The sequence below is a fragment of the Cyanistes caeruleus genome, chromosome 11 (assembly GCF_971803275.1).
Source record: "Cyanistes caeruleus chromosome 11, bCyaCae1.hap1.1, whole genome shotgun sequence".
In the NCBI taxonomy this organism is placed as follows: Eukaryota; Metazoa; Chordata; class Aves; order Passeriformes; family Paridae; genus Cyanistes; species Cyanistes caeruleus.
Window position 1 is genome coordinate 22,090,094 of NC_141711.1, and position 27,685 is coordinate 22,117,778.

The window sequence follows — 27,685 nt, forward strand, 5'->3', positions numbered from 1 at the left end:
GGCCTGGGCAGGCAGTGCCGCTGCATGCGTTTTACTTCTCCAAGGAGGAAGTTCGGTCCTGTTTTGGCAGGAGCCCACGCGCTGCTTAACTCAAGCTCGGCTTGGAGAGAGGGACAGGGAGAGGGAAGCGACAGGGGAAAGGCGGGCGCTATCCGGGGCACCTGCCAGCGCCGGAGCCGCCGCACGGGAAGGCAGCGAGTGCTGCTCTGCCTCCGGGACCTGCCTCCCCTCAGCCACCGCCGGTGTCTTCTCGTTGCAGGGGTTTCTCCTCTGTGGTGGCCCTGGGAGCCAGCATCATCTGTAACAAGATCCCGGGGCTCGCCCCCCGGCAGCGGGCGATCTGCCAGAGCAGGCCCGACGCGATCATTGTCATCGGGGAAGGGTCCCAGATGGGCATCAACGAGTGCCAGTTCCAGTTCCGCAACGGGCGCTGGAACTGCTCGGCCCTGGGCGAGCGGACGGTCTTCGGCAAGGAGCTCAAAGTGGGTACGTGCTCCCGGCCCTGCTGCCGGCCCTGCGGGGTACCGGGGGTGGCACGGGCACGGCTGCGGGCCGGGGCAGGACGGGCGCTGGGACTGTGTGCACCTGGGCGCTGCTGCTCCCGCCCGCACGGCACCTGCCTGGGCTTTGCTTCCATGTGCGCCAGCCCCCACCGCAGGATTTCACTGCCCTGCTCGCAGAAATCCTCCCCAGAACGCTTCCCGTTCGTGGGCGCAGGACAGCAGCCTCATTAATGTCCTTAGGGATGGAACAAAAGGGGACTGGCTCTTGTTGAAGGCAGCGGTGAGAGCCAGAATGCTGAGCAGAGGTGGAATTCCACTTCTGGGGTGCAGGCATCCCCACGGGGATACTGGCCTGATGTCTGTGCCTGGTGGGACCCAGGCACAGCGATCGGTCTCGCTGTGAGAGATTCCCACCACACAAAATCCTTCTCCTACAGCAGCTGTACTTCTGTGCCACGAGGAAGAAGGGGTGTGTTCTGCTTCGAGATGTCAGGGCATTCATAAACGCTCTTCCAATTGACTGACAGACAATCCCACTTCCATTCTCCATGTTTTCAGTTATTGCAGCAGTACAAAATATATCCAAATTCTGAACTAAAGCAGCATTAATAATAACAAAAGTAAATACCTGAAGAAATGGGGCTGAGGTTAAAGCTTTCATGCCCTCATTCTGAAAAACATAGTAGCGAAATTTTCTCAGAGTTTTTTTTTTATTCCACAGCACTTAAAATGCAAAGACCAAGGAATGTGTTTTACAAATACAAGCTAGTCTTTTTTAGAGCCACCACTGAAAGCTACTCTCTCACAGCACCACATTCCATATCCAAAAGGATCTGTGGTTTCCAGTTAAAATGGTTTCCCATGTTAAAATGAAGTTGCAAAAGCCCAAAAACCCATCAAGCAATGCTTAGCATGGTAGAAAACATGGATATTTCATGAGGACAGCAGGCAGCGCAGAGAACAGGGGCCAGGAGAGCTCTGAGCAGCTGTGGGGGAACCTTGTGGATGGGCTGGCCCCAGGAACTGCTCAGTCCCATGGCAGGATCTGTCCCAGTCCCTCATTCCTGGTGTTCCCATGAAACACAGAGGTGCAGCCTTGCCACTCTGCTCTGGAAGCCCTGAGAGCACTGAGCGTGTGTTTATCACATCAGTGCACACTCCAAAACTTAGATATTTAAGGAAAGAACAGGAAGAGAGCAGCACGACTCTGTTTGAAAGCCCTGCCTTTCAACACCTTTGATAATCAGACTGGCTCAAGTAGAGAAGGTAAAAATCCCTCTGCACAACACTGGGGAACATCTGAAAATGGAGCATTTATTCAGATCAGCTCATTGTTTCTGTTCCTTGAGCTGAGCTCTTCCTGTCAGCAATGCAGGCAACTGTTTGCCACTTCTGTCAGTGAAGAGTCCATTTGGACGGCTGACAGGTTTGGGGCCATTTAGTCTAAGAGCAACATTTCCTTAAACAAAAAATGTGAGAAGGGATTTTTCTTCTCCCAGAAATTAGAAAATTGCGGAGTTGTTGTGGTCTGTCATGTAAACATGCTCTCAGTTCCTTTCCTCCCTCCGAAAATTGAATTATTTAGCTAGTGGGTTATATTTAGGTCCTTTTAAAGAAAGTCAATATCAAAGGAAGTAGACTTTGATTTGCCTTTGAGGTGATAACTCTTAATATGTTCTATCTATCCATTATGAGGCTAAGGTGGATAGGGCAAATTCTTCCTTGGTTTCAGAACAGAGTCAAGAGTTGAATGGCATCCAAATTACAAAACTCCATAAAATTATTTTAAAGAGTAACAATACCCTCAAATTTAGACAGGTTATATATGTTAATTTTAAAGTAAACTTTGGTAAAAATCACAGATGGTTGAAAACCAATGGCAAATTTTTCTTTTGCACAGACATTTTTGTGGACTCAAGGATACTCAGGCTCTCAAGCACCATGAAGTATTTTAATGTAACTGTTCCTGCTCAGGTGGTCTTCTTGTTCTTCTGCTTCTTCCCTATCAGTGGGTACAGAAACTCTGAATATCTGACACAGCTCATCTTTCTATGGCTATGAGGAAAAGGAATCTTTTACTCAAAGATCACTGTCAGGGTGTGCTCCAGGTTACCATCCAGAAAAATAATGTTTTGCTTTGGTTGAAAAAGGTACAACCTATGTGCCATAAAGCCATAAGTAAAATTTGGTGCCCACAAACAGGAGATCAGGCCTGAGGGCCTTGCCCTGAATAGGAAAGAAAGATGTGTGACATGAAGGACCATAAACCCCTCCAGGAAGCATTTCAAGGTGACAGAGCACCAGAACAACACAGGCTGCTGCCATTAGGTGAGGATAATATACCCTCATTGCTTTTTTTAATTAGCCTTTGACATGGTGTGTTCCAAAATACTATCCCAACAGCCCTGAACACAGCAGTCCCTCCCCTGGCATTTAACAGCTTACTGTACCTTTCAGGCAATTGCATCCTGAGGCTACTGCCTGGGAAGTGCAGGCCACCTTTGTCTTGCCACTTGCAATAAATTCAGTGAAACACACCTGATCTTATCCCTCTGTCTCTGTGAGGCTTCCTCTGCCTCTGGAGTGGCACTGCTGGGCTGCTCTGTGATGAGGAGATGTGAGTGTGCCACAAGCCCCCATGTGTGCAGCCAGCAGAGGCTGGCAGCAGTCTGGGAGGATGTGCCTGAGGAACTCATGTGAAAATAGGGTTTATGTGGGTCAGTCCACAGAAATAAGTTCCCTTAGGTACCAGAGAGTCTTGTGATCCAAACCCACAGCTTGAATGGCACACTAAGCCACATCTTCAAATCCAGGTTTCTTTCCTTTTACCTTTGCTGGGTAATCTATTTTATGAATGTTATGCAAATGTACTGCAATTATTTAAATTCTCTTTTTGCCATTCAGGGTGGCTCTTCTCCTGGCCCTGCTGTTGTGTAGCTGAAGGATCACGGCACTCTCTTACGTGTTTCTCTTTTCTTACCTTTAAAATGGCAATACTAACCTTACTGAAACACTTGGAATTCTCTAGAAGGAAAGCATCAAACAATATTTCCCTATTCTAACCAGTAGCATGTGAGTACCTTTTAAAATTCACATATAATCCATCTCCCAGTGAAGTAATAGTTTATTTGTAGAGTTTATTGTAGAGTTGATTTGTAGAGTTACAGCAAGCAACCATTTGAATTCATCCTAGAGCATATTAATGCTCACAGGCTTGAGATTCCCGCTCATCACAGTGGGCTTCCAAATACTGCCCAGCACTCTCTCCATTTCCTGGGTCATTTTATCTGGTTTGCCCTTCCAAAGAGAGATTCTCCTCTCCTGACACCATGTGGATGTCTCACCGTGCCAGCTGGTGACAGCAGTGCCAAGAGCACCAGAAGTCGCAAAGTGCCATCAGTTTGCTCTGCTCCAGTCACGGAGGGAACAACGGAGGTGCGGTCCAGATAGACACAGGGACGTTTTTTCTAGGCTGTTCCACAGACACCTTATTAATAATGTAGAGTCACAGAGAGAATTTTTAAAATAACTGTGGAGATGATGCAACGCTGCAATTATGGACGTACTTAAAACCAAATATATTTGCCATGGTGGTCAGCAGTTCTGTTTCTGAGGACAGCCACAATCAAAACCAAGGTTTTTAAAGCAGGATAGGCCAAAACTCTCCTGCCCGTCTGTCTTCAGGTGAAATGTGGTTCAAGCTTAAGGATTTGAACAGCCAGAGATGCCTTTGATAGACTCTGAAAATCAGGTTTGGGCTCTGCTGGATCTCAGGAAGAGCAAGAGCTGTGGCAAAGGCTTTCCATCAGCTGCCTCAGGGGCCTGTTTTTCAGGGTGCAACCTCGTGAGCAGGTGGCCAGCAGTAACTGTGCTGCTGTCTCAAAGAACTGCCTTGGGACATGCCTAGATTTCATGGATCTGGAGGAGAGTATCACATTGGCCTCATAGTGGGTTATGATCTCCTTTTGCCACAAGTTAGCAGCACTCGCACTGTTAAACAAGAAAGTGGAGTTATACAGACTGTTTGCACTTCCACAGAGGGACACGGCAAAGTGGAGGCTCCTCAGGACAGATCTGAGAGAAGAGAGGCACAAGAGCCCTGCAGAAGCTGCAAGGACCCTGTGGCAGGGGAAAGGATGGAGGGAATTAAGGTGTGAGTGGTGGTCTGCAAGGAACATTACAGCAAAACATTTCAGCCAGGTCTTCATCCTGGCCTTACAAAAATGCAGCAGTTCTTTGCTCTCTTCTACCCTGGAATTATAGGGTAGAATAATCAGCATAATAACGCTTCACCCACCTGACATTACCTTTGGGAGTAAGGGAAGCTGAAATCAAAAGAAGAATCCCCATGGACAGGCTGGTCCCAAAGCTGATGAGCGGAGCAGGGCAGCCCAGCACCTCTGCACACATTGAACCAGGAGAATCTGTTGGCTTTCCTTTATCCACTGTGCTGTTGGCTCTGCACTGGATTGAATTTAACAGTGATTTGTTTCCCAGATATTAAAATCAAGTTTTCCTCTATGATTTCAAACCACAGAAGGGAAAAGGGGATGTTCCCACTCCTGCCTATTGAAACAAATGGCAACTGTCCTACAAGGCAAACCCTTCACTAACGTGTTCAGGAGCTGTCAGGAATAGCTCTCCTGCTGCTATGGAAAAGAGAAGATCTAGGACATTTTCCTCTCTCTCTGGGTAGATTTACCAGAAAAATTAACAAGAAAGTTAGGAGTAAATCTCCATATTGTGTTATGTGTTATGTAACATATATGTGTTATAGACAAATGCTTTTGAGAACATCCCAGTACCGGGGTGCTGAAGAACAGATTTAATCTTCAATAATTTCAAGGAACATTTTGATTTTAATTGCTGCTGGGTCTCTTGTGTCAGGTTTTAAAGTCTGATTGTTTGAAATCCAGAATAACAGACCAAGTGAACAGCCACTGGTGGAATCCCAGAATCTCCTGAGCTGGAAGGGACCCTCAGGGATCACTGAGTCCAACCCTGTCCCTGCACAGACACCCCAGCAGTCCCACCCTGTGCATCCATGGGAGCAGTATCCACATGCTCCTGGAGCTCTGGCAGGAAAGTCCTTGTTGATTTTATATTGCATAGAAGATTACCTGCACAGGTCTGTGGGAAGCTAGGTTCTGAGTGCTGCTGCACTATTTTGTTTGGTTTGTATTCAGAGGAAAGTTTGATAAATACTCTGTTTTCTGAACCATGGTTGTTATGAACCTGCCAAGATGCACAGAAAAGAAATGTCATTAACAGGAGCCTTGTTATCTAGTCAAGTAAGTCTGAATTTCTGTGCTAGGTTTCCAGCTCTTACCACCAGTTTTTGCTGTCAGTGTCTTGCAGGAGAACAGCTATTTGCAGGCAGAACAGAGGCCAGGCTGAAATATGGCCTGATCATCCAAAGCTGCTTTATGCCAAAAAGTCAATCTTTCTCAGCAGGGACTGTCACTACAAGATAAAACATCGCCCCAGGGTCACTGTAGTTGGAATTCCCATCACAAGGTTTTCATACTTGCCTTCAGAGATGTCTTGTAAGTACTTGTTCCAGAAAAACAGAAAGATTGCATCTGATTGGGAAGGTGGGAGATCTCCTGTGGCAAGGGCAGCGCAGGGTTCCCCAGCAGGGCTGGGGCATGGCGGCCCAGAGCCCTCTGGAAAGGGGAGACTTATTTAAACTCCAAATAATGCCTCTGATTTTTGCAGTGCATGGGTCTTCAGTAGTAACTTTAGAAATTTGAAGAGGGTATTTTCAGAAATAATCGCTTTAGCTGGAGTGTTTCTTCTGCAAGAGTTTCATGTGCCGATGAAAGGAACCGTAGCTCGTGGAAATGGGCAGGGACTAAAACCCCAGAGAATTGAATGCCTCTTAAAACCACTTTGTATTTTATTTATTTGTACTAATATTTGTAAAGCCACAGCACTGTTTTATAGAGAACCATCCTTTTAATTTCAACTTAATACAATATTTTAAGGCAACAACCCCCCAAACTTCAAAAGGATACTTCAATGATTTCTTTTTAAGCTACAATTCTTATTAATCACTGATGCTAGGTTAAAGAAAGATGAAAATAAAATAACCTCCTGGACCATACGTAGCCTACCAAAGAAGGAGGAGGAGGCAAAGCACAAAGCAGGCAGGGGATGGTTTCTGCTCTGCATTTTTCCAGGCTGTGAGTTATGGCCTCTATAGAGAGATGAGGAGTAATGTTTGCTGTGGCACATAATTGGCAAGGTACGCTGTGTTTTCCATCTTTATATTTTCCCAATCATATTTCAGCTCATGTCAGTTCAGATAACTCCCTCTCTGACCCTTTGGCTTTAAATAGCAGAAAAATACAACCCATGTTTTCCAGTGAGATAAACAGAAATTTGTCTCTCTTTTATTTCACAGCTTAGTCAATTTGAGGGGGACTGATAGGGTGGGGCAGGCTGTTTAGAAACACCCTTAGATCCCAAACTGCTGAGCACCTACTGACTTCCTGCAAGTAAATCCACTCTGCATTTTGTAGGCTTAGCCTTTGTTTCCCAAGCAACATCAAGGTACTGCACTTCTTTTTTTAAAAAAAGTTTCCATTTCTAATCTGTGTGAATAATTTTTTTGCAGAGTTTTCAAATTTAAAGATTAAACTTAAACCCAAATGAAGTTAGCTAAATGAAAACCAGAATGCAGACCATTCTGTACAGCTGATAGACAGGCTGATCAGCCAAAACCCAGTCTAGAAAAAATTCTTATCCAAAATCAGAGGCATACAGTGAGTATTTGCAGAATTAAGGCTCCAAGGTGTGCATAGGTTGTGCATAATTGTGCTCAGTGTTAGGAGAGCAGGTGTCCTGGTAACATCTGTCTATATTCACCTGTGACACTCTCAGTGCTTCCTCCCCTTGTGACACCTGGCACCCCATGGTGGTGACTGTGCAGAGCCCAAAGGCAAAGGTACTAACAGCCTGGGAAGGTGCCCTGCCCAGTGCAGGGTTTTCAGACAGGACACAGTGCTTTGGAGGAGGATCTGCATCAGCAGATGGAGCTGCAGAAATTTGGCAAGCCATCAATGCCAAGCTCTCTGCCATCAGAGCAAATGGAGCTGCAATGTGCTGCACACCTCAGTGAAGTCCAGAAAAACACAGGAAAAGCAGGAGGATGTTTCTGTCCAATATTTGGAGAGAGAGCCCTGTGGTCACACAGCGCTGTCTGGGGCTGGGGAGAGCCCCAGGTGAGGGTGAGGGAGCAGAGCCATGGCTGGAGCCCATCAGTTCATTGGCCAGAATGGCCAGAGCAACCTCTGACTGCTCTGGATCCTTCTCTGGAGGTTCCAGTGCTTGGAGTTGAGCTCTGGAGTGTTTACTATGGTTTGTCTGAGATAAGGAGAAGAATGTGTGATTTTTGAGCTGAAGGGATGGCTTGTAATTCTTGTACATGTCCAGGGCAGGTTGGATGGTACCCTGCAGTGGTAGAAATGTCACTGCCCATGGCAGGGGTGGAATGAGAGGAGCTTTATGGTCTATTCCAACCCAAACCATTTGGGATTCCATGATTCTGTGACAGGTGACTCTCCACCTTTGTCTAACTTCTGTAGGAGTAGCTGCCTGGCCATACCTTGGTAAAACCATGTTTCCCCCCTGAGATCCTCCAGCAATTTTTACTCTCTGCTGAAATCCAAAGTAGGGGAGTAAAATTTCTACTTAAAAGGGGCAGGAACGCCCCTGTGCTCAGGTTACCCTGTTTGGGCACAAACCCCTGGGACCTCAAGCACTGTCACAGAAGGGACTCAGGCTCAGAGCTTTCCTCCCATGCTCACATTTGTGTGAGCCAGGCTTTCAAAAGTCTTTATTTTATTTATGAAAAACAGGAACAGTTGGATGCAGACATGACAAACCCACATCTCTTTATCACCACTGCACAAGTGCCAAGGCACTTCCTACCTGGGTCAACTCTTCTAAGCACTTGCTTTGTTTTTCTTGTAATCTCCAAGATTTGTGTTTTTAAAAGCTGCTAAGATTTTCTCCCAAATAAGTCAAACTTATAAAATAATTTATGTAATTTATGATCAAACTAGACACTGGCTTCTGACTCTGCTTGTATTAACTTATTTTATATTTTCTACATTGCATTTTTCTCCCCTCTAAAAAGCAAATGAACTGTTCAGCCTCTACAATGCTGAGTATGTCAAATTAAAGTGATCTCACAGTGGTTTTTGTTCTAGATCTTGAAAATAACTTTTTCAGAAAAAAGTTGAATAAAAGTAATCAAAATGGAAGGGAAAAAAGAACCACATGTAAATTCAACTCTAAAATATTTCTTTGACAATGTCCCATTTGCTGCTTCGTGGAGTAGAAACCTGGTGTGGCACATTGCTGCCCTCTCAGAGATAGAGGGGAGATTTCTTACTGTACATTGTTTATCAGTGCCTTTTTCACAGTGTTGTGCTTAAAATAGTGAGGGTGTTGATGAGCGTAAACTGGAGGAGCTGAACTCCAAATATACCTGAAGCCTGGAATTTCTCTTCCACATTCAGATTTTTACTAAAAGCAAAGTATTCTAGAAAATTTCATCTGCAACTTCCACAGTCAAAATGAATAATTTTATAATTTTTTTTTTTTTTTTTAAAGTAAGGAGAAACAAGGAATTCTTTGAGGATGTCTGATAATTGACTGTAAGTTCCTTAATAAATTCAGCATGTAGCAGCATTAGGGAATACTGCCTTTGCTAATAGAGGGCACAAAGTTGACTATTAACAGATTGTCATAATGTCATCTTGTTTTCCATTCACTTCCTCGGCATAAGGAAGTGAACATTTATCATTAAAAGCGACAAGTAGAGAAATCCAGATCATATTATACGAAAGGGATGCAGCCAAGGCTGAAGAGTTGGAAGGTTTCTTTTCCAAGTGATGATTTTTTTGTGAAATGCAATGAACAGCAGAAATGGGCTTGTTTCATGGATAACAAACTCTTGCCAGCAGCTGAGGTCTGCCAGGACTCAACTGATGGGCGCTTGGAGAAGGGAAGTGGATCATCCCATCTGCACTCCCCTAATTAACAGCCTAATTCTGATCCTATTGATGCAATGGTGCATTTTGTCATTGGAGAAGTAAGAGTAGGGCAAGTTGGTTTGGGAGATCCAAACATTTTTAAGGGCTCTTTGATACACATGGGCAATCTCTGCAAACCTCCTCAGGCTGTGAAAGGTCCTCTCTCAGCTGAACTGTTTCCAGAAGTCTCACAGATCCTGTAGGAATGTGGGAAATCCACACACCAGAATGTAACAAAACTTGTAAAAGAGAACTTAAAACTTAGATTTAAAGTGAGAACCCCCCTCCTCAAGAAACAGAAACCTATCATTATGGCCTTATTGCACAAAGTAATATTGGCCCAACTTCTGTCTCACAGCCCTCTGGTGAGCATGTTATTTCACCTTGCTCTGGTCATGGTGCCCTAGAGCAGGTCAGGATTTTTTCTTCATTTTATGAGGAATTTTGAAATTATTTATTTCATTAAGTCAGCACAAATGTCAGTGTTGAAAACATTTTGACACCTACAATGTGAAAAAAAATGTCCCAGTGGAGTTAAAATGTTTTCAGAACAAGAGTCTAACAGAAGTGGTCGTCCTGTAAAAAATAGCTTTTAGTGTAGAATTGAATTTTTAAATAAAAAACCTATTTCTGAGCTGAATTTTTAAAAAGTTGAGCATATGGGTATTTTAACAAATTAACCCCCAAGCCCACCTCTTTTGTTTCCCCTAGTCTTTTGCTATAATTTAAGTTTGCCTACTTCTTATAGTATCTGGAAATAATAGACATAAAGATGCCTCGATGCCTTGGAGCGTCTACCTAGAACAGAGGCTAGACAAGATTAAGAGACTAAAATGGGTATTTATTAAAGGCCTTCAACAGATACACCCTGGGCATCCAAAAGCCTCCCAGGGGCTACACCCAAGATGGACAATGGTCTTGAGTTTTTCAGACAGTTATAAGCTTGGTCCCTTTACAAATCAGGGATTAATTCTCCAATTACAGCTTCAGGTAATGAAGTAATTTACCCCCAGTTTGCTCCCTCCAATTCACTTTTATTATTTTGGGGCCTGAGGCTGTAGGGTGTCCTTGAGTTCCAGGCCGAGGGGAATTGTTTTGTCTGACCAAATTGTGAAGACAGTTAACTAACACTCTATATGGAGTTCAGAGTTATACACTAAATCACTACATGATTTGAAACATATAAAAGCTAAAATTCTAAGGCATCAGCCTGAAAACACTTGATCTCCCCCTGCCTCATGGAGTGGGGATTGCTTTAGAGACGAGCATTCACCAGATCAATACTCAGAAGGAGCAGAGCCACTGCTCGTGGCAGCAGATTCACAGCGTTCCCAAGAGCAGCCAGGGCTGTTCTCCCGCAGGAATTGCCCGCTGTCCCCCTCTCCTGTGCCCTCTGTGTCCCGCCCGGTGCTCACGGCCCGCTCTGCCTTGCAGGGAGCAGGGAGGCCGCCTTCACCTACGCCATCATCGCGGCCGGCGTGGCCCACGCCATCACGGCGGCCTGCACGCAGGGCAACCTCAGCGACTGCGGCTGCGACAAGGAGAAGCAGGGTCAGTACCACAAGGAGGAGGGCTGGAAATGGGGCGGCTGCTCCGCTGACATCCGCTACGGCATCGGCTTCGCCAAGGTCTTCGTGGACGCCCGGGAGATCAAGCAGAACGCCAGAACGCTCATGAACCTGCACAACAACGAGGCCGGGCGCAAGGTGAGTGGCGCCGCTGTCCTCGTGTCCATCCCGGGGCTGGCATGGGCTTTGGTGCCCTGCAGAGCAGGAGAGCCACAGGGCTGACATTCACAGCAGAGAATCCTCTGCAGGTTGTTGGACCATCTGCTCATCAGTTGTTGAAATGTTACTCTTTGGAGCTGTGAAAAAGGAAAAAAAAAAAAAAAAAAAAAATCAAACGTTTTATCTGAGAAGTCGAATGGTACTTCTGGTAAAAAGCTGCCTCCTACTGTGTGGGTGAGCGGGAGTCTTGTCAGGTTCAGACATGAACGTCTCAGTTGAAAAGGGATCATTTTCAACCCCACTGTCCAAACGCCGCTGTTTGTGTGAGAGCCACCCCTGCGAGGAGGGAAAGGCTTCAGCAGCAAGGCCCCAGCTGAGTCCCTGTCACTCCGCGGTCACACCGTGACACGGATTTGGGTCCAGCACAGCAGCGTTCCCACCCCATCCCATCCTTTGGGACGGAGATCAGCTGCTGCAGAAGCAGCCCTGGGGAAGGCAGGACTCCAGCAGCTCCCACACACGGGTTTCCTGGGGACCCCGGGCACTGAACACCCCGGGTTTGCTGCCTTGGGCATGTGCTTGATCTCCAGTGGCAGCTGGGGCAGGCACAGGACCCAGCCTGGTCTGAGCTGTGCTCCCCAGGTCCCTGCGGGTCAGGCATTCCCAGGCAGTCCCAGTGGGGCTGTGGCTGCAATTCCTGCGGCTGGAATAGCCAGGGATGTGTCTATGTGCTCCCCACACCCTGGGCACAGGCCAGCAGGGCCCTCCCTGCAGGAGTTCTGCTGATCCCATCTCCCAGGGATGTCAATCCCTGCTTCCTCAGCTCATGTGCAATAGTCCTGATTCCAGCATCATGTGAGTGTGACTTAGAGGCAAATGGGAGAAGGAAGTTGGGAGCGTCAGTTAATTTGTGGATGCTATTTTTGTTGTGGTAATTACCTGTATGCTCTGAGACAGTTATCCTGGAGCCAGGCAGATGGTATTGAAAAAAAGCCATTTCCGCCCCAAACAAAAGCCGAACCCTTCCTTAATTTAATGCTACTGTAGGAGTTTTATAGGTGAGATTCTGGGTTTTATACTGTGTAGTATCCCCAATGCTCGTGTCTGGCTCTGTGGTGTGAAAACTTGTATTCCAACACTGGCAAAATGAACCCTGAATTCCAGGAATAACTTTAATTGAGCATTAATATTGGCTAAACTAATGATCTGAGATCTTTGTTACTTAGGTTCTGGTAGCATGCAGGTACATCCTGAAATGCTTAATGAAACACCAACACTCACAGCCTGCTCTGCTGTACAAGCACAGACCCGGTGAAACAAAAAATAGCAGAGGAATTTCACCTTTGTGGCAAAGCTACTTCCTTCAAATGTCTGCTTGTATTTGATGGGTGCTGGCAGTAAAAGATTCCCAGGAAATGACACACCAGCCTACGCCAGACTGCAAACATGGCTGGAACTGCCTACTGGCCATAAAAATTCCCCCAAAGCAAAGCTCAAAAATACAGACAAATAGAAAAGTTGTGTTTTTTGCCTCGGCTATTCCCCAGGTACAGACCTTGGGCAGAGGAAGGCCATTGGTCCTGGTGGTGGCTATGGGAAGGCTGGCTCCAGGAGCCTCCCCAGCCTTCCCATGAAGCTGCCTGTTTCACACCTTTCTGGGCACAATTTGCTGTCCTGAAAGCTCATGCCTGGAAGGTTCAGCTCTCCACATTGTTATGTGGGAGAGCAGCGGTTTGTGCTATCTCTGGCCATCTGCCATTTCTCCAGCAGGCTCAGGAACTTCTCTGATCTAGAGATAGATCTGCGCTTCTTCCTGCATCCCTCACAGAGCAAAACTACCCATCTTTGTTTGAACAAATCTCTGCTTGAAATCTTTAGGGGAGAGAAAGAGTAACAGGACTGAGGAGATGCTTGTTGCTCCACTGCCATGTAGAGAATGAATAAATCATGGTTTTGCTAGAGAGATTTCTTTCAGGCTTTGCTCCTGTGAAAGATCACAGTATTTAAAAACAATTGGCAGGGGAGGCCATTACAGGTATTTGGCATGCCAGGATTCTCACAACCTGACTCTTCCACAACAAAGACAGCCTTGTTGTGAGGTGGAACTCTGTTTTGGAGCAGTATGGATCTTATCAGCCTCCACACAATCTATTCATGGTGGCTTTCCTCTGGGCTACAAATTCTTGTCTTGTTTCACTCGCCCATAGCTAGGTTTTGATGATATTTATGCACTTAGGAGACAGACTGGCACCTACCAGGCTTCCAAAAATAAATCAATTCTTATTGATTTCTTACTACCACTTGTAGGCACTGCTGTGCAGTTCAAAAGTCAGTCCTCTCTACTTCTTTGGTCTTGCATTGTGGAGCTGTGCTGTGCCCACTTACCTGGTGCTCACCTGTGACAAAGTCCTTCTTCAAGGTGACACCTGTTGCAGGTCATTCAGGAGGCACTGTAGGAAGGCACAGATCTATCAATACCGAGTTGTCTTCTTGAGAACCACGATTAAAATCATCCATTCCATCTTGGCGGGTGAGAATGGTCTGCTGGGATTACTGGAAACACTGGACATAGAAGGGACTGTAGGGTATGAGCTGACAGAGAACCACCAGGAAAAACTTGACCCAGGATTTCTGGAGACCTCAGTTCAAGGCTCTCCAGCCTCTCATAGGAGCCCTAGGAACTCTGTGTCCTGTTTTACCCAGGCAGTGTCTCTGTGCTGCCTGGGATGCCAGCAGCAGTCTCTGAACATCCTGAACACACAGCTGTCAGAGCAGGGATACAGTTATCCAGGGAATGGGCCCAGCCCCAGGGCTACCAGAGCTCCAGGAGCTTCGGGACAATATTCTCAGGGATGCACAGGAAGGGATTGTTGGAATGTCTGTGCAGAGCCAGGGTTTGGATGGGGTGATCCTTGAGGGTCCCTTCTAGCTCAGGATATTCTGGGATTCTGCAGTCTGTCAGCTCTTGCTGGAAATGAGGCAGCTGAGGGTGTCAAATGTGGAGGATTTCAAAGATCACAGCTGGAGAACATCCCTGTTCCGTTGCTGAACAGTTTGGGTCGTGCAGTGCTTGGAAATCCCTGGTGCACGCCCAGGATGCAGCGAGGAGCAGCCCCTGGGAGCAGTGTGGGGGACATGACCCATTCCCACCTGCTCCCCCCACAAACACAGCCGGGGTGCCTGTGGGTCCTGCAGCCAGGGGCAGCTTTCCTCACACTGGAGGACAGGGCTCTGGCTCTTTCTCTATCTGGGTGACAGTCCAGCAGGACTCACTTGTAGCACAAGTTCCTCGGACTGCTGGAAGGGCAGAGTTCTGAGCAGGGGTCACAAACACCCCACCAAACTGATCCTGAGCAGCCCCAGAGCTTCACCTCATTTGTCAAACCTGGTGGAGAGCAGCGATTTCTGACCTTCAGAAGCAGAGTTTAGGGTGTCTTTCCTCTTTGAATTAGTGTTTCCTGAAGTGCTGATTCACTGCAGGAAGGAGCAAGCAGTACAGTGGGAACAGGAGAAGAATTCAAAACAGCTGGGTCAGAAAAGGGAGATAAAGCTTCAATTAATTTAAAGGCATAATCCTTATTTGCCCTGCAAACGTCCATGTGAGGAGGAATAATTGCAAGACTGAATTGTCTGTTAGCAAATTTTGTCTTCTCAAATATGAAGTTGATTAAATTACTGTAAGTAACACAATAATGTATGTCTGAGAGATATTTATGCTCCAGGAAATAAAAATGTTATTTTCCAGGTTATGCTGCTAAAAAATAGCAAGGTAGATACTGAAGGGCACTACACATTCTGGCTCTAAACATTTCATTCTGACAGCATGGCAAGGTACATGACCAGACTGCTCTCTCCTCTTTTTTTGCCTGTGACATTGAAATTTCATGAATGGCATCTTGCATCAGCGTTACATCATATTAAGTATAATGTAATATTATGAGTCATTGTTATAAATCATGGGCACAGGCTGCATTAGAGGGCTTTTGCCTTCAAGAGCACATCAAGGTGGATTTTTATTCAGCATTTTTCTTTGGAGGCATGTGTAGGTACAGGAACTTTGCAATGTCTTTCCATCCTCTGAATCAGGAGCATTTCAGGTTTCCCCTTCAGCTCTGAGGCTCCCAGGGGATGTGCAGGATGTGCCTGACAGAGCTGCTGCAAACAGCAAGCAAAGCTGTGAGCACCCAGGAGGTGGTGTTCCTAAAATGAATCGTGCAAAGATCACAAAAGACTGACGTGTTTAGTGTTTTATCCTGTAAAAAACTGCAGCAGTGCTCAAGTGATACAGTGGCATTTGGAAAGCACAGAGCTCAGGGCTTCTCCCAGGCTGTCCTGGAAAGACACACTTGTGGGACTCTGTACTTGCTGCTTCTCTGACCTCAGGAGGACGTTGCCACCATGAGACTTCCTGGGCATCTTCCCTCTTGCGTGATGTGCAGTCACCACTGCAATTAACTCTCTCTGGAGGGGACAGCTATTTCTACCTCTCTCAGAATACTTTTTCCTTTAACTACCCTTTCTCCTACCAGCAGCAGCCCAGAACACAACCTCCTAGAGATGAACCACTTAAAAAGCTGTGAGCATCATGTTGGAAAAGAGACACGGCTGATAAAAGAGGCTGCCAAACAACATAACATTTCTATTTTTCTGAATATAGGCCTGAAATTCTGGAGATTTAATACTTCTGCCCGAGCTAAATCTTAAAGCACGTGAAAATATGCAGTGGAAGGGGAGTGCAGCTTTTGGGCTTGCAGCCCCAGTGGAGTGGCTGTGCCTGGGGAAGACCAGTCTTGCAAGAGGGACCACATCATTCCAGCAGCTCTGGTAGGTAGGAGCTCTGCCCTCAAAAGATGACCAGGGACGCTGGTCTGCTTGGCAGGCACAGCGCTAGCTGGGCACAGCTGGGTGCCAGGGGGACACAGAGGCACAGAGGAACCAGGAGATTCCTTCCCAGGGATGTGGCTGCTGTGACCCAATGCCTCCACACAACCCAGCTGGCTGAGAAAGCCACACTGCCTCCTGCTGTTCCCTGTCCATCAGCAGGAATGGCTCTAATGGCACACACCAGAATAAAGCTCCAGTGTCTGGAGCTGCTCACAATTGCTGAAGACTCCAGAGAGTCTCAGAGAGTGGCTTTGAGCCAAGCTGGATGAGGAGAGGCTGCCCTGACACTCCTGGCAGCAACAGTCAAGGGATACTGGAGTACCAGCAGCATAGCCACGTTTCCTGGAGTTCAGGATTTAGCAGTGCCTTTGCAATTGCACTTCACATTTTCCAGTGTGGTGGTGGTTTTTTTGTTGGTTTTTTTTTCTTGGTTTGGTTTGGTTTTTCTGGCATGGAAATGTTCATCATTTTCCTGTTCAGAAACTCCTATTCTTAATGTTAGGGATGCTCCTCAAACACTCAGCTGAATGGTGCCCCTTGTTGACAGTGGCAGTGACAGTTCTGCCAGACCCACTGTCACTTTCAGAGCTGTGACAGGGGAGGTTGGCAGATCTTCACCTGCAGCCTGGCAGTGACACCACTGTGCTGGAGACAACCTTGCCCAAAACATCTTGCAAACCATCCTTGGCCAGGACAGCACACAGCACTTCCACTAGCAGAGCAGTAGTATTAATAGTTAAAGAAATGGCTCTACTGCTAAAACGTCACAAAAACACGGGAAGTCTGGTGCTAGGTGCAGAAGATATGCCTATGTATAGGAACTCTGGGAGCTCTCCTGGTATAGTATTTTGCCTAGATTAAAAAAAACCAGGCAGGCAGAGAATGTTTAGGAGAAGATTTACACACAGGGCTTGTGCCTCACTGTGGCCAGACAGAATCTGTAGAATCTTTGCTGTGAGTGTAGAGGCAAAGAGGAGTGTCCAGCCAAAGACCTGGACCCAGTTCCATTTATCCAAGGTACACCCAGTCCTGAGTCCCTGCCTTCCCACCAAGCACTCCAGCCCCAAGGCCTGGCACGCCAGCTGTACTTCAGTGCAATTAGAAAAGGAGCCTTAAATGCCACCAAGTCTGTCCTGGCAGCTTCGTCACCCTGCCCTGGCTGGGGGCAGCAGGATTCCCAGAAAGGCCAAGCCCTGAGTTTGGAGTAAATCCAGTTCACTGAATGGCAAAGCTCCCATTGAGGCTGGTGGGACCACAGGACACAGCTGAGTGTTTCCAAAATCCCATCCAACTCTGTCCCAAGGCTCTGCTGGGCAGTTTCCTAGGTGTGAAAAGAAATACACATCCCTTGAACCCTTACAGCATTTTGTTTGTTTGAAAGCATCAAGGCACTATTTGTGGCTTTCCTACTTTTTAGATAATAGCCTTAAAGCCAGTCCAAGCTTGACAGACAATCTCTGCATCTTCTCAACAGCCCAGAGTAAAGATAAAGGAAGCATTAATGTTGGTCTAAATTATGAGAGGGAATTGGACTGCACAAGAACTGTAATCCACAAGAATGAATTTTCATTCCACTTGTCCTCCACTTTCAGCTAATCAGAAATGGTGATACATAGTCCTACTTGTATTTTGGCTTTCAGCTCCCTCCTATATCTCATGTGGTTGAAAACTGAATTCCTGATTTATGCTGGAGATTAGGGAATGATAAATGCTATCACTTGCCTGCAGTCACAGTTTTAGAAGATTCTGGCATTATGAGAAAAACATGCATTTCATGTGTGTGATTACTGGAGCTGACAGTCTGTCATGCTGCTGACAGAGAGTTGGGACTGAGGGCCAGGCTCTCTTCATAAATAACAAAGATCTCAATTCCAAATTTAATATTGTGCACCTTTTATAATGGCAATGATCAGATGCCTGCCTTGATAATTAATTTGCTCAGCAAAGCCACTGGCTGGGTCACAGGTTTCTGGACAATTTCTGAATTAATCTGGCCTTCCTCTTCAGACAGCTAGCAATACTTCCCATAGGACCACACTTGTCATTCAGTGCTCAGAGGGGAATATCAGCTAGACAGAAATAGGTGCTGTGTAGATTATTCACTGTTCCCAGGGTTTTCAGCACCTTTAGAGCCTTGATAGAGTCTTTAGTGTATCTCCTGTTGCAGAACAAAAGAAATGTTACTGATTTGAAGCCAGTGTAGCTTTCACAGAGCACAATAATCCCACAGCAAATTCCTGCTGTGTTTGAGGGTTGTAAAACTTACTCTGGTCATAGAACAAAAAAACTGAAGGGTTGGGAGAGGATGAGCTTCAGGGTCTCTTCTAGCCATTCTGCAACTCTATGAAAAGTTGCAAGAAAGAAACCAGCACCTGTTATCCTTCACTGTGACCTATGAGCTTGGCTGTCATGCCTTATATTGTTTTTATTAAACAATAATAAAATTGTACTGTGCTCTTTGATGTTTTGAGAAATTTAATCAGAATCCAAGATTTTAGAGCTTCATACCTAAATTTCAGCCTAAGTTACTGAAAAATTTTCAGAAATAGCCATTGAGAATTGTTCTGTTTCTTCCAGCTGACATTTGTCATACTTGCAAATTTAGGTTTCCAAACCTAAGACTGATTTCCTTGCCTATTATTGGGATCTTCCATATCCACACTTTAGCAAAACACAAAGAAGATTGGCCAAGTCAGCAGGAAACCAATGGTTAGGCCAGTTCACTGAGAGCACTTTTAATGCAGAAACAGGCTGTGTTTATGCATGAAGGGCACACCAAATTCTGGTGAATATCTCCCACTGTTCAGCCTCATTCATTGTATCTCTGACAAATTAAACCTTAGCCTTGGACGTGGGCCTGGATTTCTTCTCCATGCTGTGTCAACAGGGGTGGAAACAAATCCTCTGCAGTTACAGCCCAGACCTCCTGAGCCTGAGCTGGAAGTATCTCCAGGAAAGTTTCCAAGAGCCTCAGTGGTGAGTCAGGAACATGAACTCAGTTACCTGAGCTAAGCCTGTAACCTAACAGAGGTTTTGGTGAAACTGAAAGTTAAACCAGGGTTTGGGTCAAACCTTGTCATTAACATGTGGTGGCAGAAAACTCTGAACCCATAAAGCCCTGAATGCTCACCAAGAGAAATAATTGCTGGCATGTGCTGTACAAATGGAACAGACTACTGCTTTAATGGAAAGAGTTTCCAGGTATTTTGAAGTAAACAATTTAAAAATCAATGAATGAAGAACAATCTTTTAGTCCAAGGACACAGACAAGGCCTGTTGGTACTGGAAGGATGCAAAACTGAGCTATGGAAGGACAGAAAGTTTTCAGGGAGCTGCAAGGATGCTTGGCTCTCGTGCCCAGTTAGTGCCAGAAGGCACTGGGATTAATTTGAATTTGTGCTGGTTATTGAAGCCAGCCCGAGCCTTCTAGTACTTGAAAGTGAGCTGCACCTAAAGGGTGTCCCTGGGCCGAGCAGCAGGGATGTCACAGTGTGGATTGCAACCCAGATCCGAGCCAGCTCCATCCTGGTGCTCCAGCTAGGCTCCTGTGGGAGCAGGCTGAGGGAACCAGCCTTGCCTACAGCATTCCAGATCCTGTACCAAAAATGAGGCCACACACAGTTCAGGGACAGCCACGCACCCTCTGACAGAGCTGCTTCCCCAGGAGATGTTCACTGAGTCACAGCACACTTATCTTTGGGTGGATAAATCCTGCAGGCGTAGAGCAATTAACTATTGAGAGGGCACAATAGCCTATAAATGAAGTGCAACAAGGAGTCAAGAGAATGTGTCCAAAATATTTGGAAAACTTGGATTAAGGCTTCACAGAAGTTTCTTCAAAATGTCTACACTCTGTCATATTTAGTTGAAATTACTTTGAAATTTCCAGTGGGAAATGGGAAGGCAGGAGGGAGCCAGACACCAAGTGAGTACTTAGGCTTTGTTTTCCCAGGGAATCAGCCTGAGAAGTCTGCCTTGCTACACTTAGAGCAAATTTAGACTGAAAGGTGTAATCAAAGTCCTAAAATATTTTCTAGAAAACTGTAGATTTAAATAACCATGCTAAAGAATACCTTAGCATTAAGATATTTGTTTAATTTGATCCAACAGACTTCTGCTTTATATTAAGGTAGCCCTTAATGAGAGATTTATAACACTGAGATCAGACTAAAACACTAAAGTTGCACTATGGATATGCATGGTTTCTTTAGCTGACGGTTCATGTACTGGTGGAACTGGTGTTTAGCTCTGTTACAGGCATCCTGTGGCCTTCTGAACTGCAGACCTGGAGCAACTGGTTAACTCATAGCTAAAAACTTCCTTCTCAAAGTGAAGACTCACTTGTGCATGGCTTATAAAGAGGAACCATCAATGGCATTGTTGGCTGCTGCTGAACTCATGCATAAGTGATGAGCAGGTAGATCTGTTCAGAAAAAGCAGCAGCACTGGGTGGTGTGAGGGTGAGCTGGCCCAGGGGAACCCCCTCCATCCATACAGCAAACCTCAAGCGTGAATTCTGTTAGCATGTGATTGCTTTGTAAGACAAAAGCTTCAGCTCTTGCTTAGAATGATAGAATTTCAGAATCACAGGATGGTTTGGGTTGGAAAGGACCTTAAACCCATCCAGTCCCAGCCTGGCCTTGGGTACTTCCAGGGATCCAGGGGCAGCCACAGCTTCCCTGGGTACCCTGTGCTTAGGCTGCACTCAACATTACACATACATTTAGGAAATTCCACTTTCTTCTGCAGAGGAACAAATTTTCATGGAGAACAGGCCAGAAGATGTCTGTTAAAATTCTTGGCCTGGGTCCGGGTGTGCTGCTCTTGGCAGCTGTGGGGCTGCAGAGAGAGGCTGTGCTGGTAGGATCTTATCTCTGATAAGTGGGAGCTATTTGAAAACGTGGAAGTGTGGACCTATTGTCCCAACTGCAGCAAGAGGGGGAAAGCACTTTTGGATTAAACTTACTTGGAAAGTCATCTTTGTAATATTAAAATTGGCACCAAAATCATACTACTTCATGATATCACGAGTATTTTGAATTGTAAACACAAAATATGTGTAAGTCTCTTCACAATACACACTCTGTCATTGTGATCCAGCTTCTGCTTTACAAGAGCTAACATAATTGCATGGAGATTATCTGGAGCAATAATGAGAAATTTCTCTTCAACTGACAAGAATGGCTCTCACTTCTCTGATCAGCTGTTGCTTGGTGTGTCAGCCTGGTGAGATCCCACCCAGGCTACAGCCAGCCGTGGCAGTGGGCTTGGAGCTTCTGCCACAGCCCAGGTCGTGCTATCCCTGGAGAGTAGTGGGGAGTAGGAAGGGAATGGGAGTGGGTGTGAGGTAGCTCAAGGGCTTTTCCCAGCTCAATAATGCCAGGTAGGCAAAGCAGGCCATGGGTGCCTCTCCAGTGACATTTACTGAGCTGTGAACAGTGCTAGGGCTGAAGTTTAAATATGTCTCTCTGTACCAAATACAAGCATAGCTCATGCTTCATTCTAGACCAAAGTAGTTAATGAAGAAGTTGAGCTGAGAAACTCTGTGTTTTTATAGAGGCAGTACTGCAAAATCGATGGAGAATTACTTTGACATCACCTGAAAAGGCTGATAAAAAGGAAAACCATCCCTTATAACTAAAACTACTGTCTTGGAGAAGTTAACATTTATATGACATTTTTCAGCATGATGAATAATGTCCTGTAGTATCATCTGCTGGGTAGCTAAGGGTTAACTCTCACAGTTTGGTATGCAAGCCAATGAACCTATAACTAACTGTGTGTGGCTATTGGTTGGAGATCTTTGGAAGCAATATGAAGTGATAATATTTTGCAGCTCCTGCTCCTGCCAGTACCTGGCTTTGTTAGTTTAGCACAAGAGGTGTTTCCTGATTACTTGTCTGGAACCAGCAAGGCTGCTCTCTTGGTTTCCATCACTCTTTGGAAACTTTTTTCTCAACAGCTTAAACATTTATCAAAATGCTCTACCTGGTGGCTCCCAATTCTTTGTACACAATCCTTTGCTGCCAGCACCACTTCACTGGAGAGCCTCCCCTCCACTGGGGAAGGCGAATTTCAGTGGGAATGAGTCACACCTGTCTCCATGTGTGATGAAGACAAATTCCAGTTGTGTCATTTCTTGTTTTCCCTGCATCTTTTTTATGTGCAGAATAGCTTAGGCTCCATGACAAAGCCCAAAGCAAGGGGCAGCAGTGTCATCCTTGTCTGAATAACTGTGAGAGTTTAACTCATTGTGTTCCCAAACTGAGGAGCATAATTAAATTCAGTTCCTCCAACCTGTGAGTGTTTCCTGTTTCTTCAGAACTATCACACTAAAGCATAAACTACAAGCACAATGACCTTCTTAATGCCATCTTTGTTCAGACGCCCAGAGAATGGGTGAAGATCACAATCCCAAGATCAAAACTTAAACCAGACGCTCCGGACATTGTATGCTGGAAGGATTGTATTGATTTGAAGGGGTCAAGGTCAGCAGACATTGCTCAGTTCAGATTTCATTGACTTCATTATTCCGATCCATGCATTGACTGCAGAGATGAGCTTGTAGGGTGAAGCAGGGATTAAGGAAAATGATGTTTTTAACAGTGGACATCCATGACATTTTTAATATGTAGCAAAATACCACACAGATCACTATTTTAGAGAGTCCTGACTGGAAGTATCAGTATTTTAGAGGGATTTTTAATTGGTGACCAGAACGTAAAGGAGGTAGATACGATCTAAGGAGAAACATCTGGGTAGCATGTCAAAAGGCAGAAAAATTGCTGCCTCATTTTCTTTCTAAACTTAGTGTCTTACTGTCAGTGAGCACCATGCTGTTTGTTCATTTCCAAAACTTCTCATCATCATCTTTTATTCACTTCTGGCATGAACCTTCCATCCCATATCTTTTTGGAAAGGAAGATATGTACCGTGGAAAACTTGTTTAGTGATAGGAAGGAAAGCTAGATAACATAACCAACAACTCTTATCTGCAATTCTGTGCCACCACCCCCATTCCCAGCCTATTTCAACTTCATTCTACAAAGTGCCCAGGTAGGCCAGACAACAAGACCGTTCAGTATTTCACAAGCTAAAATCCATCATGTACACAGTGTCAGTTTTGCTTGGACAGCAGCAAGTAACAATCCTAGATAAATTTTCCCTTAATCTCACTATCCCATTTCAGTAAGGATCTAGGAAATCACATTTTCATTTAATTATAGAATATAAAATCACATGTTGAATGTCTTTAAGGCAATTCAGCTATATTCAAATGATAACAAGTGAAAGCACATTAAAAGAAACCAGATTTTTTTCAGAACTATTTTTTCCAAGTTCCTTTTTATGACAGATATATAAACTTCCTACATGATGACACTTACTTGGCACTGCATTGATCCAGTCTAATCTAGGTGATAATGTGTCTCACAAGAGTTACTTTTCAAAAACAAGTAGTTTATCAAATACATTGACATTATGTTTTCAAATTATTTCCATTTTTTCTGTTAAAATATTTGCTTGCTTTTAAATAGAAAACCCCTCAGAACCAAAAGGAAAGTGGTGCTGCAGGCTTCTGTACCCAGGAGCCGGAACAGCAGTGACCCTGCAATAAACTGCCAGGCCACCTTTCAAATAGTGACCCTTTTTCATCAGCAGCTGAGAAAGCACAATGTGCCACACCAGGACCCCCCATTTCCCAGCTACTTCCAACAGATACTGGGAAAATGCTGCTCTCAGTCTCTTTTCTGATGTAACATTTACCTAAGCATTAAGTTAGAAATTTGTCATTGGAATTTGTAGTTTTACAACAGCATTTCCTGTGAAGGGGTGGGTGAGGAGGTTTTGCACTGAATGTGATACAGAAAACAGGAACTTTATCCCAGCCACATCCCTTTAAAGCACTGGAAACCCAACCTGAGACTGCGGCTCCAACTTGGGAATTAATGGTTTTGATTTGCATTTTGATGACCAAAGAGAGATGAAAGTGCAGATCCTTTCTGTCTTGGAAGAGCTGGGTTGTGTTCAGGAGAGAGGTGAGAAGGAGAGGGGGTCCCAGGGTCCTGCAGCTGTTATCAGATCAGTGGGGAAGGGACAGGGTGAGGGAGGAGAGAACACCTGGAGAGGGCCTGACTCCACAGGGGATTTTGGGGTGTCACTCCTCTCAAACCCCTACAGATGCTGAGCTGTCAGTATCAAGGACTGCCACATCATGCCCACTGTCTCTGCAGGCAGGATCCTGATGGAGGTAAACACAAACTTCAGAGCCTCATTTGCCTTTCATAAAGTGTGATTAGGTTTGCAGAGCAGTCAGAGAGAAATCCTGAGGGCTGGGCAAGCTCAGAGCCCGAGCCACATGCACAGGATCCGCTGGCACAGGTACTTGTGTGAAACCAGAAGGGCTTGGGCAGAAGTTTATCCCAGGAGCAGATAAGGTATTCTCCTAGAAGGACCAGGCACCTGAGGAAAGATTCCTGAGGAAGAACTCAAATTTTGAGGAAGAATTTCTTCATGGAAGGGGTTGTTAAACATTGGCAGGGGCTGCCCAGGGCGGTTTGGAGTCCTCCATCTCTGGAGGTGTCCAAGGACATCCTGGATGTGGCACTCACCGCTCTGGGCTGGTGTCAAGGTGGGAATCAGGCTTGGACTGGATGGTCTGGGAGGGCTTTCCCTCCCTAAATGTTTCTGTGGTTCTGAGGTATTGTGACACTTCACAGAGCAGCTCCTACAGTTTGAAAAAAGACAAGGGTTTGAAAAAAGGCCTTATGGTTTGAGAAGAGCATTAATTAAGTCATGTGAGAATCCATCTCATTACATCCCACCTTTTGAAACCAATTATGTCCTTTTTGTCCCAAGGTCAGCTTTCTTCAAAAATAACAACTATAAAAGCATTCTGTGAAATTTACTTTCTGGACCCAGAAGTGGTGATAAATTGATTTAGTCTACAGCAAGTCATGGAGGTTATCAGAAGTATAAGAAAAATATGCAGGAGAGAATATTTTTTGCTGCATTCCTCTCAGCTTTTACTGGCCCTGCTCTCATTCATTTGCTATTCTGCACAGTGTTAGGCAGTGACTGAAGGGCACTAGCTCTGTGATTTAAACTACACAACTTGCTCAGGGAGAGAGGAACACATCTAATTCTTTTTTTTGTCAGCACAGTTTGCACATGCTGACAGCATTGTGTGAGCAATATGACCATGTGGAAAGTCTAATTAATACTTTTTCTTGACTTGTTTGACATACTGAGGAAACTGCATTTCAAAAATAATTTCTGCATATGATCAATTTTTCATAAAGATTAAGTAAAGGGCAACTAATATTTTAGGCAGAAAGTACAAAAATAAATATGAAACTATGAAGGGCATACAGGAAATGAAACTAACCTCCTGCTTTGGGTAGCATAGGGAAAGGTCAGACAGAGATAGGACACAAAAGATTGAACTTAAGAGAGTATAAAATTTCTGAAGTCTTCATTTTTGAGGTTGTCATGACTTCAAGTCTGGAACAAGTTTTTCTGCTCTTTAAAACAGTCAATCCCTTAGTGAAGGTAGATGGTGGTGTTAGGAAACCCCACCCAGCTGTGGTGTTGGCAGCAGGGTGTATTTTTTCAGAATGCTCTTGGCTCTCTTCATAACCAGCCTTCAGACCAGCAGGTTGCCTGATTTTCCTGATACACCTATTCCAAGGAAAGTGCAGAGTTGGTTTGATTGATGTAGTGGTGATTCCCCACTCATTTTTTATTTAAAATACAAAAATTCTTGCCATGAGAAGAAGGGTTCAGCCTGCCTGTGGTAGCAGGATTTCTGGGGTAGTTAAAGCTCATGGTGTTCAGGAGCAAAGTTGTTTGATACTGACTTCAGATATTCTATTGCACAGATTCACTTATCAAAAACATGAGAAAAAAATATTTTGGCTGCACTTAATAGAATATTTGTAAGATGTTCAGGTAAGGTATCAAAGCCTGTCTGGAATGAGTCAGTGTGGGACACAGTCGTTTCCAAGCTCATCCCAGTCAGTTTGCCAGAGGAGATCAGTGCAAAATGTGCTCCTACAGAAGACATTTGACAGCAGCTCTGTGTATATAATTAGTGGCCATCCACTGATGGGAATATTTTCCATCTTTTCTGGTTAAGTACACCTTTGCTAATTTTAAACTTGTATTTGAGTGTTTTTTATGCAGTTTCTCACATTTCTTAAATAATCTATAGGATTTGTCTCTGACAGCAGGATTTCTTTTTTTTCCAATGAAAAAGCACCAAGTATTGTACTGCCCATAGATTTCAGAGCTTTGGGACTAGAACAGTCCTGCAAGTTACTTAAACAGTAGCACCCTTTTGAGATTAAGATCACACTTGGATAAAAGAAGTGATAGAGACATGTCCTAATAACTTCAGGAGGTAAAGTCCTTTTGTTGTCTGTCCAGTCAGTGCTACCCATCCACCCAGTGCCTTTTCCAATTCCTGGTCTCACTCTACACATGATTTGGTTCTCAAGTTATTTTGCTGAAAGATTAAATAATACATGGCTTTATTATATTAGCTTAAAACATTATTTTTATTCAATGAATCCTTTCCAATAGAAAAACAAACGTACCTCAACATTATTCCCAAAATTTGAGGATCTTTGTCTTATTTAAGGAGTTACAATTGCCTTTGTAATAATACAAATTACCAATCCTCACCTTCCACCAGCTGAAAGGGGCATCTCCTCACAGCCCTCCCCAGCCCACAGAAATGCTGTGGCCTCTTTCCAAGCCCTGCCATGTTCTTCTCTGGAGTGAAAATGTCACTAATTTTGCCAATACTTGTACTTTCCTTAACCTTCAGTGAAGGTGTGTGTGCGGACATTTGCAGAAGACAGGGATTTCCTGACTCAGGTGATCTGATGTCAGACAAAATTAGGCAAGATCATGGCCTTGGTGGACAGGAGTCAGCGTCTCAGTAATTACCTGGGCTGAACATGCAGCCTGGGGCCGGGGTTATTCAGACTGCAGCACTGGAGGGTGCCTGGCCGTGTATTGATCCCGTTCCCATGGGAATCCTGCTGGAGGGAGGATGATCTGGAGGTGGGATGATCTCCAGGTTTGAGATGTAGGTTCTTCAGCACAGCTTTGGCATCGAGGGCTGCAGAGTTCTGGTGGCTGAGCCAGAGCTGGGCAGCCCCTGACCCCACAATGTGGAGCGTGGGGTCATTGGGGAACTCATCTGCTTTGGTGCTGGGAGCCCAGGACACCCCACTGAGTAACTCAGGACAGACTTGGGGCTGAGAAGAGCCCTGTGTGGGTGTGAGTGGTGTGTCTGAGCACACCAGACACAGAACCAAAGCTCCATGTGCCCCCCCAGCAGGGTGGGACACCCAGGACCCCTAGCTGTGCCTGCCCCAGCCAGGCAGGCTCCAGGACCACAGCAGGAGCTGGAGCAGCCCCAGCCAGGCTCCAGGACCACAGCAGGAGCTGGAGCAGCCCCTGCAGTTCCTGGGCTGCTGCTGCCACCCTCCCATGGCCAACCCCACACATTCCTTGCAAA

The 27,685-nt window shown here is 45.4% G+C and overlaps 1 protein-coding gene and 1 long non-coding RNA gene across 2 annotated transcripts in view; one reads left to right on the plus strand and one right to left on the minus strand.

Moving 5' to 3' along the window:
- The window catches only part of WNT7A (Wnt family member 7A), a 36,309-nt gene that overhangs the window by 1,392 nt on the left and 7,232 nt on the right, over positions 1-27,685 (plus strand). The window contains exons 2-3 of the mRNA XM_086845195.1: positions 260-486; positions 10,982-11,253. Coding sequence (XP_086701321.1) covers positions 260-486; positions 10,982-11,253 — 499 coding nt within the window. The remainder of the gene's footprint in view (positions 1-259; positions 487-10,981; positions 11,254-27,685) is intronic.
- On the minus strand, positions 8,298-14,838 carry LOC147651133 (uncharacterized). Its single transcript, XR_015274773.1, has 2 exons — positions 13,660-14,838; positions 8,298-11,411 (listed from the first exon to the last, which is right to left on the minus strand). It is a non-coding gene; the product is annotated as an uncharacterized LOC147651133 (long non-coding RNA).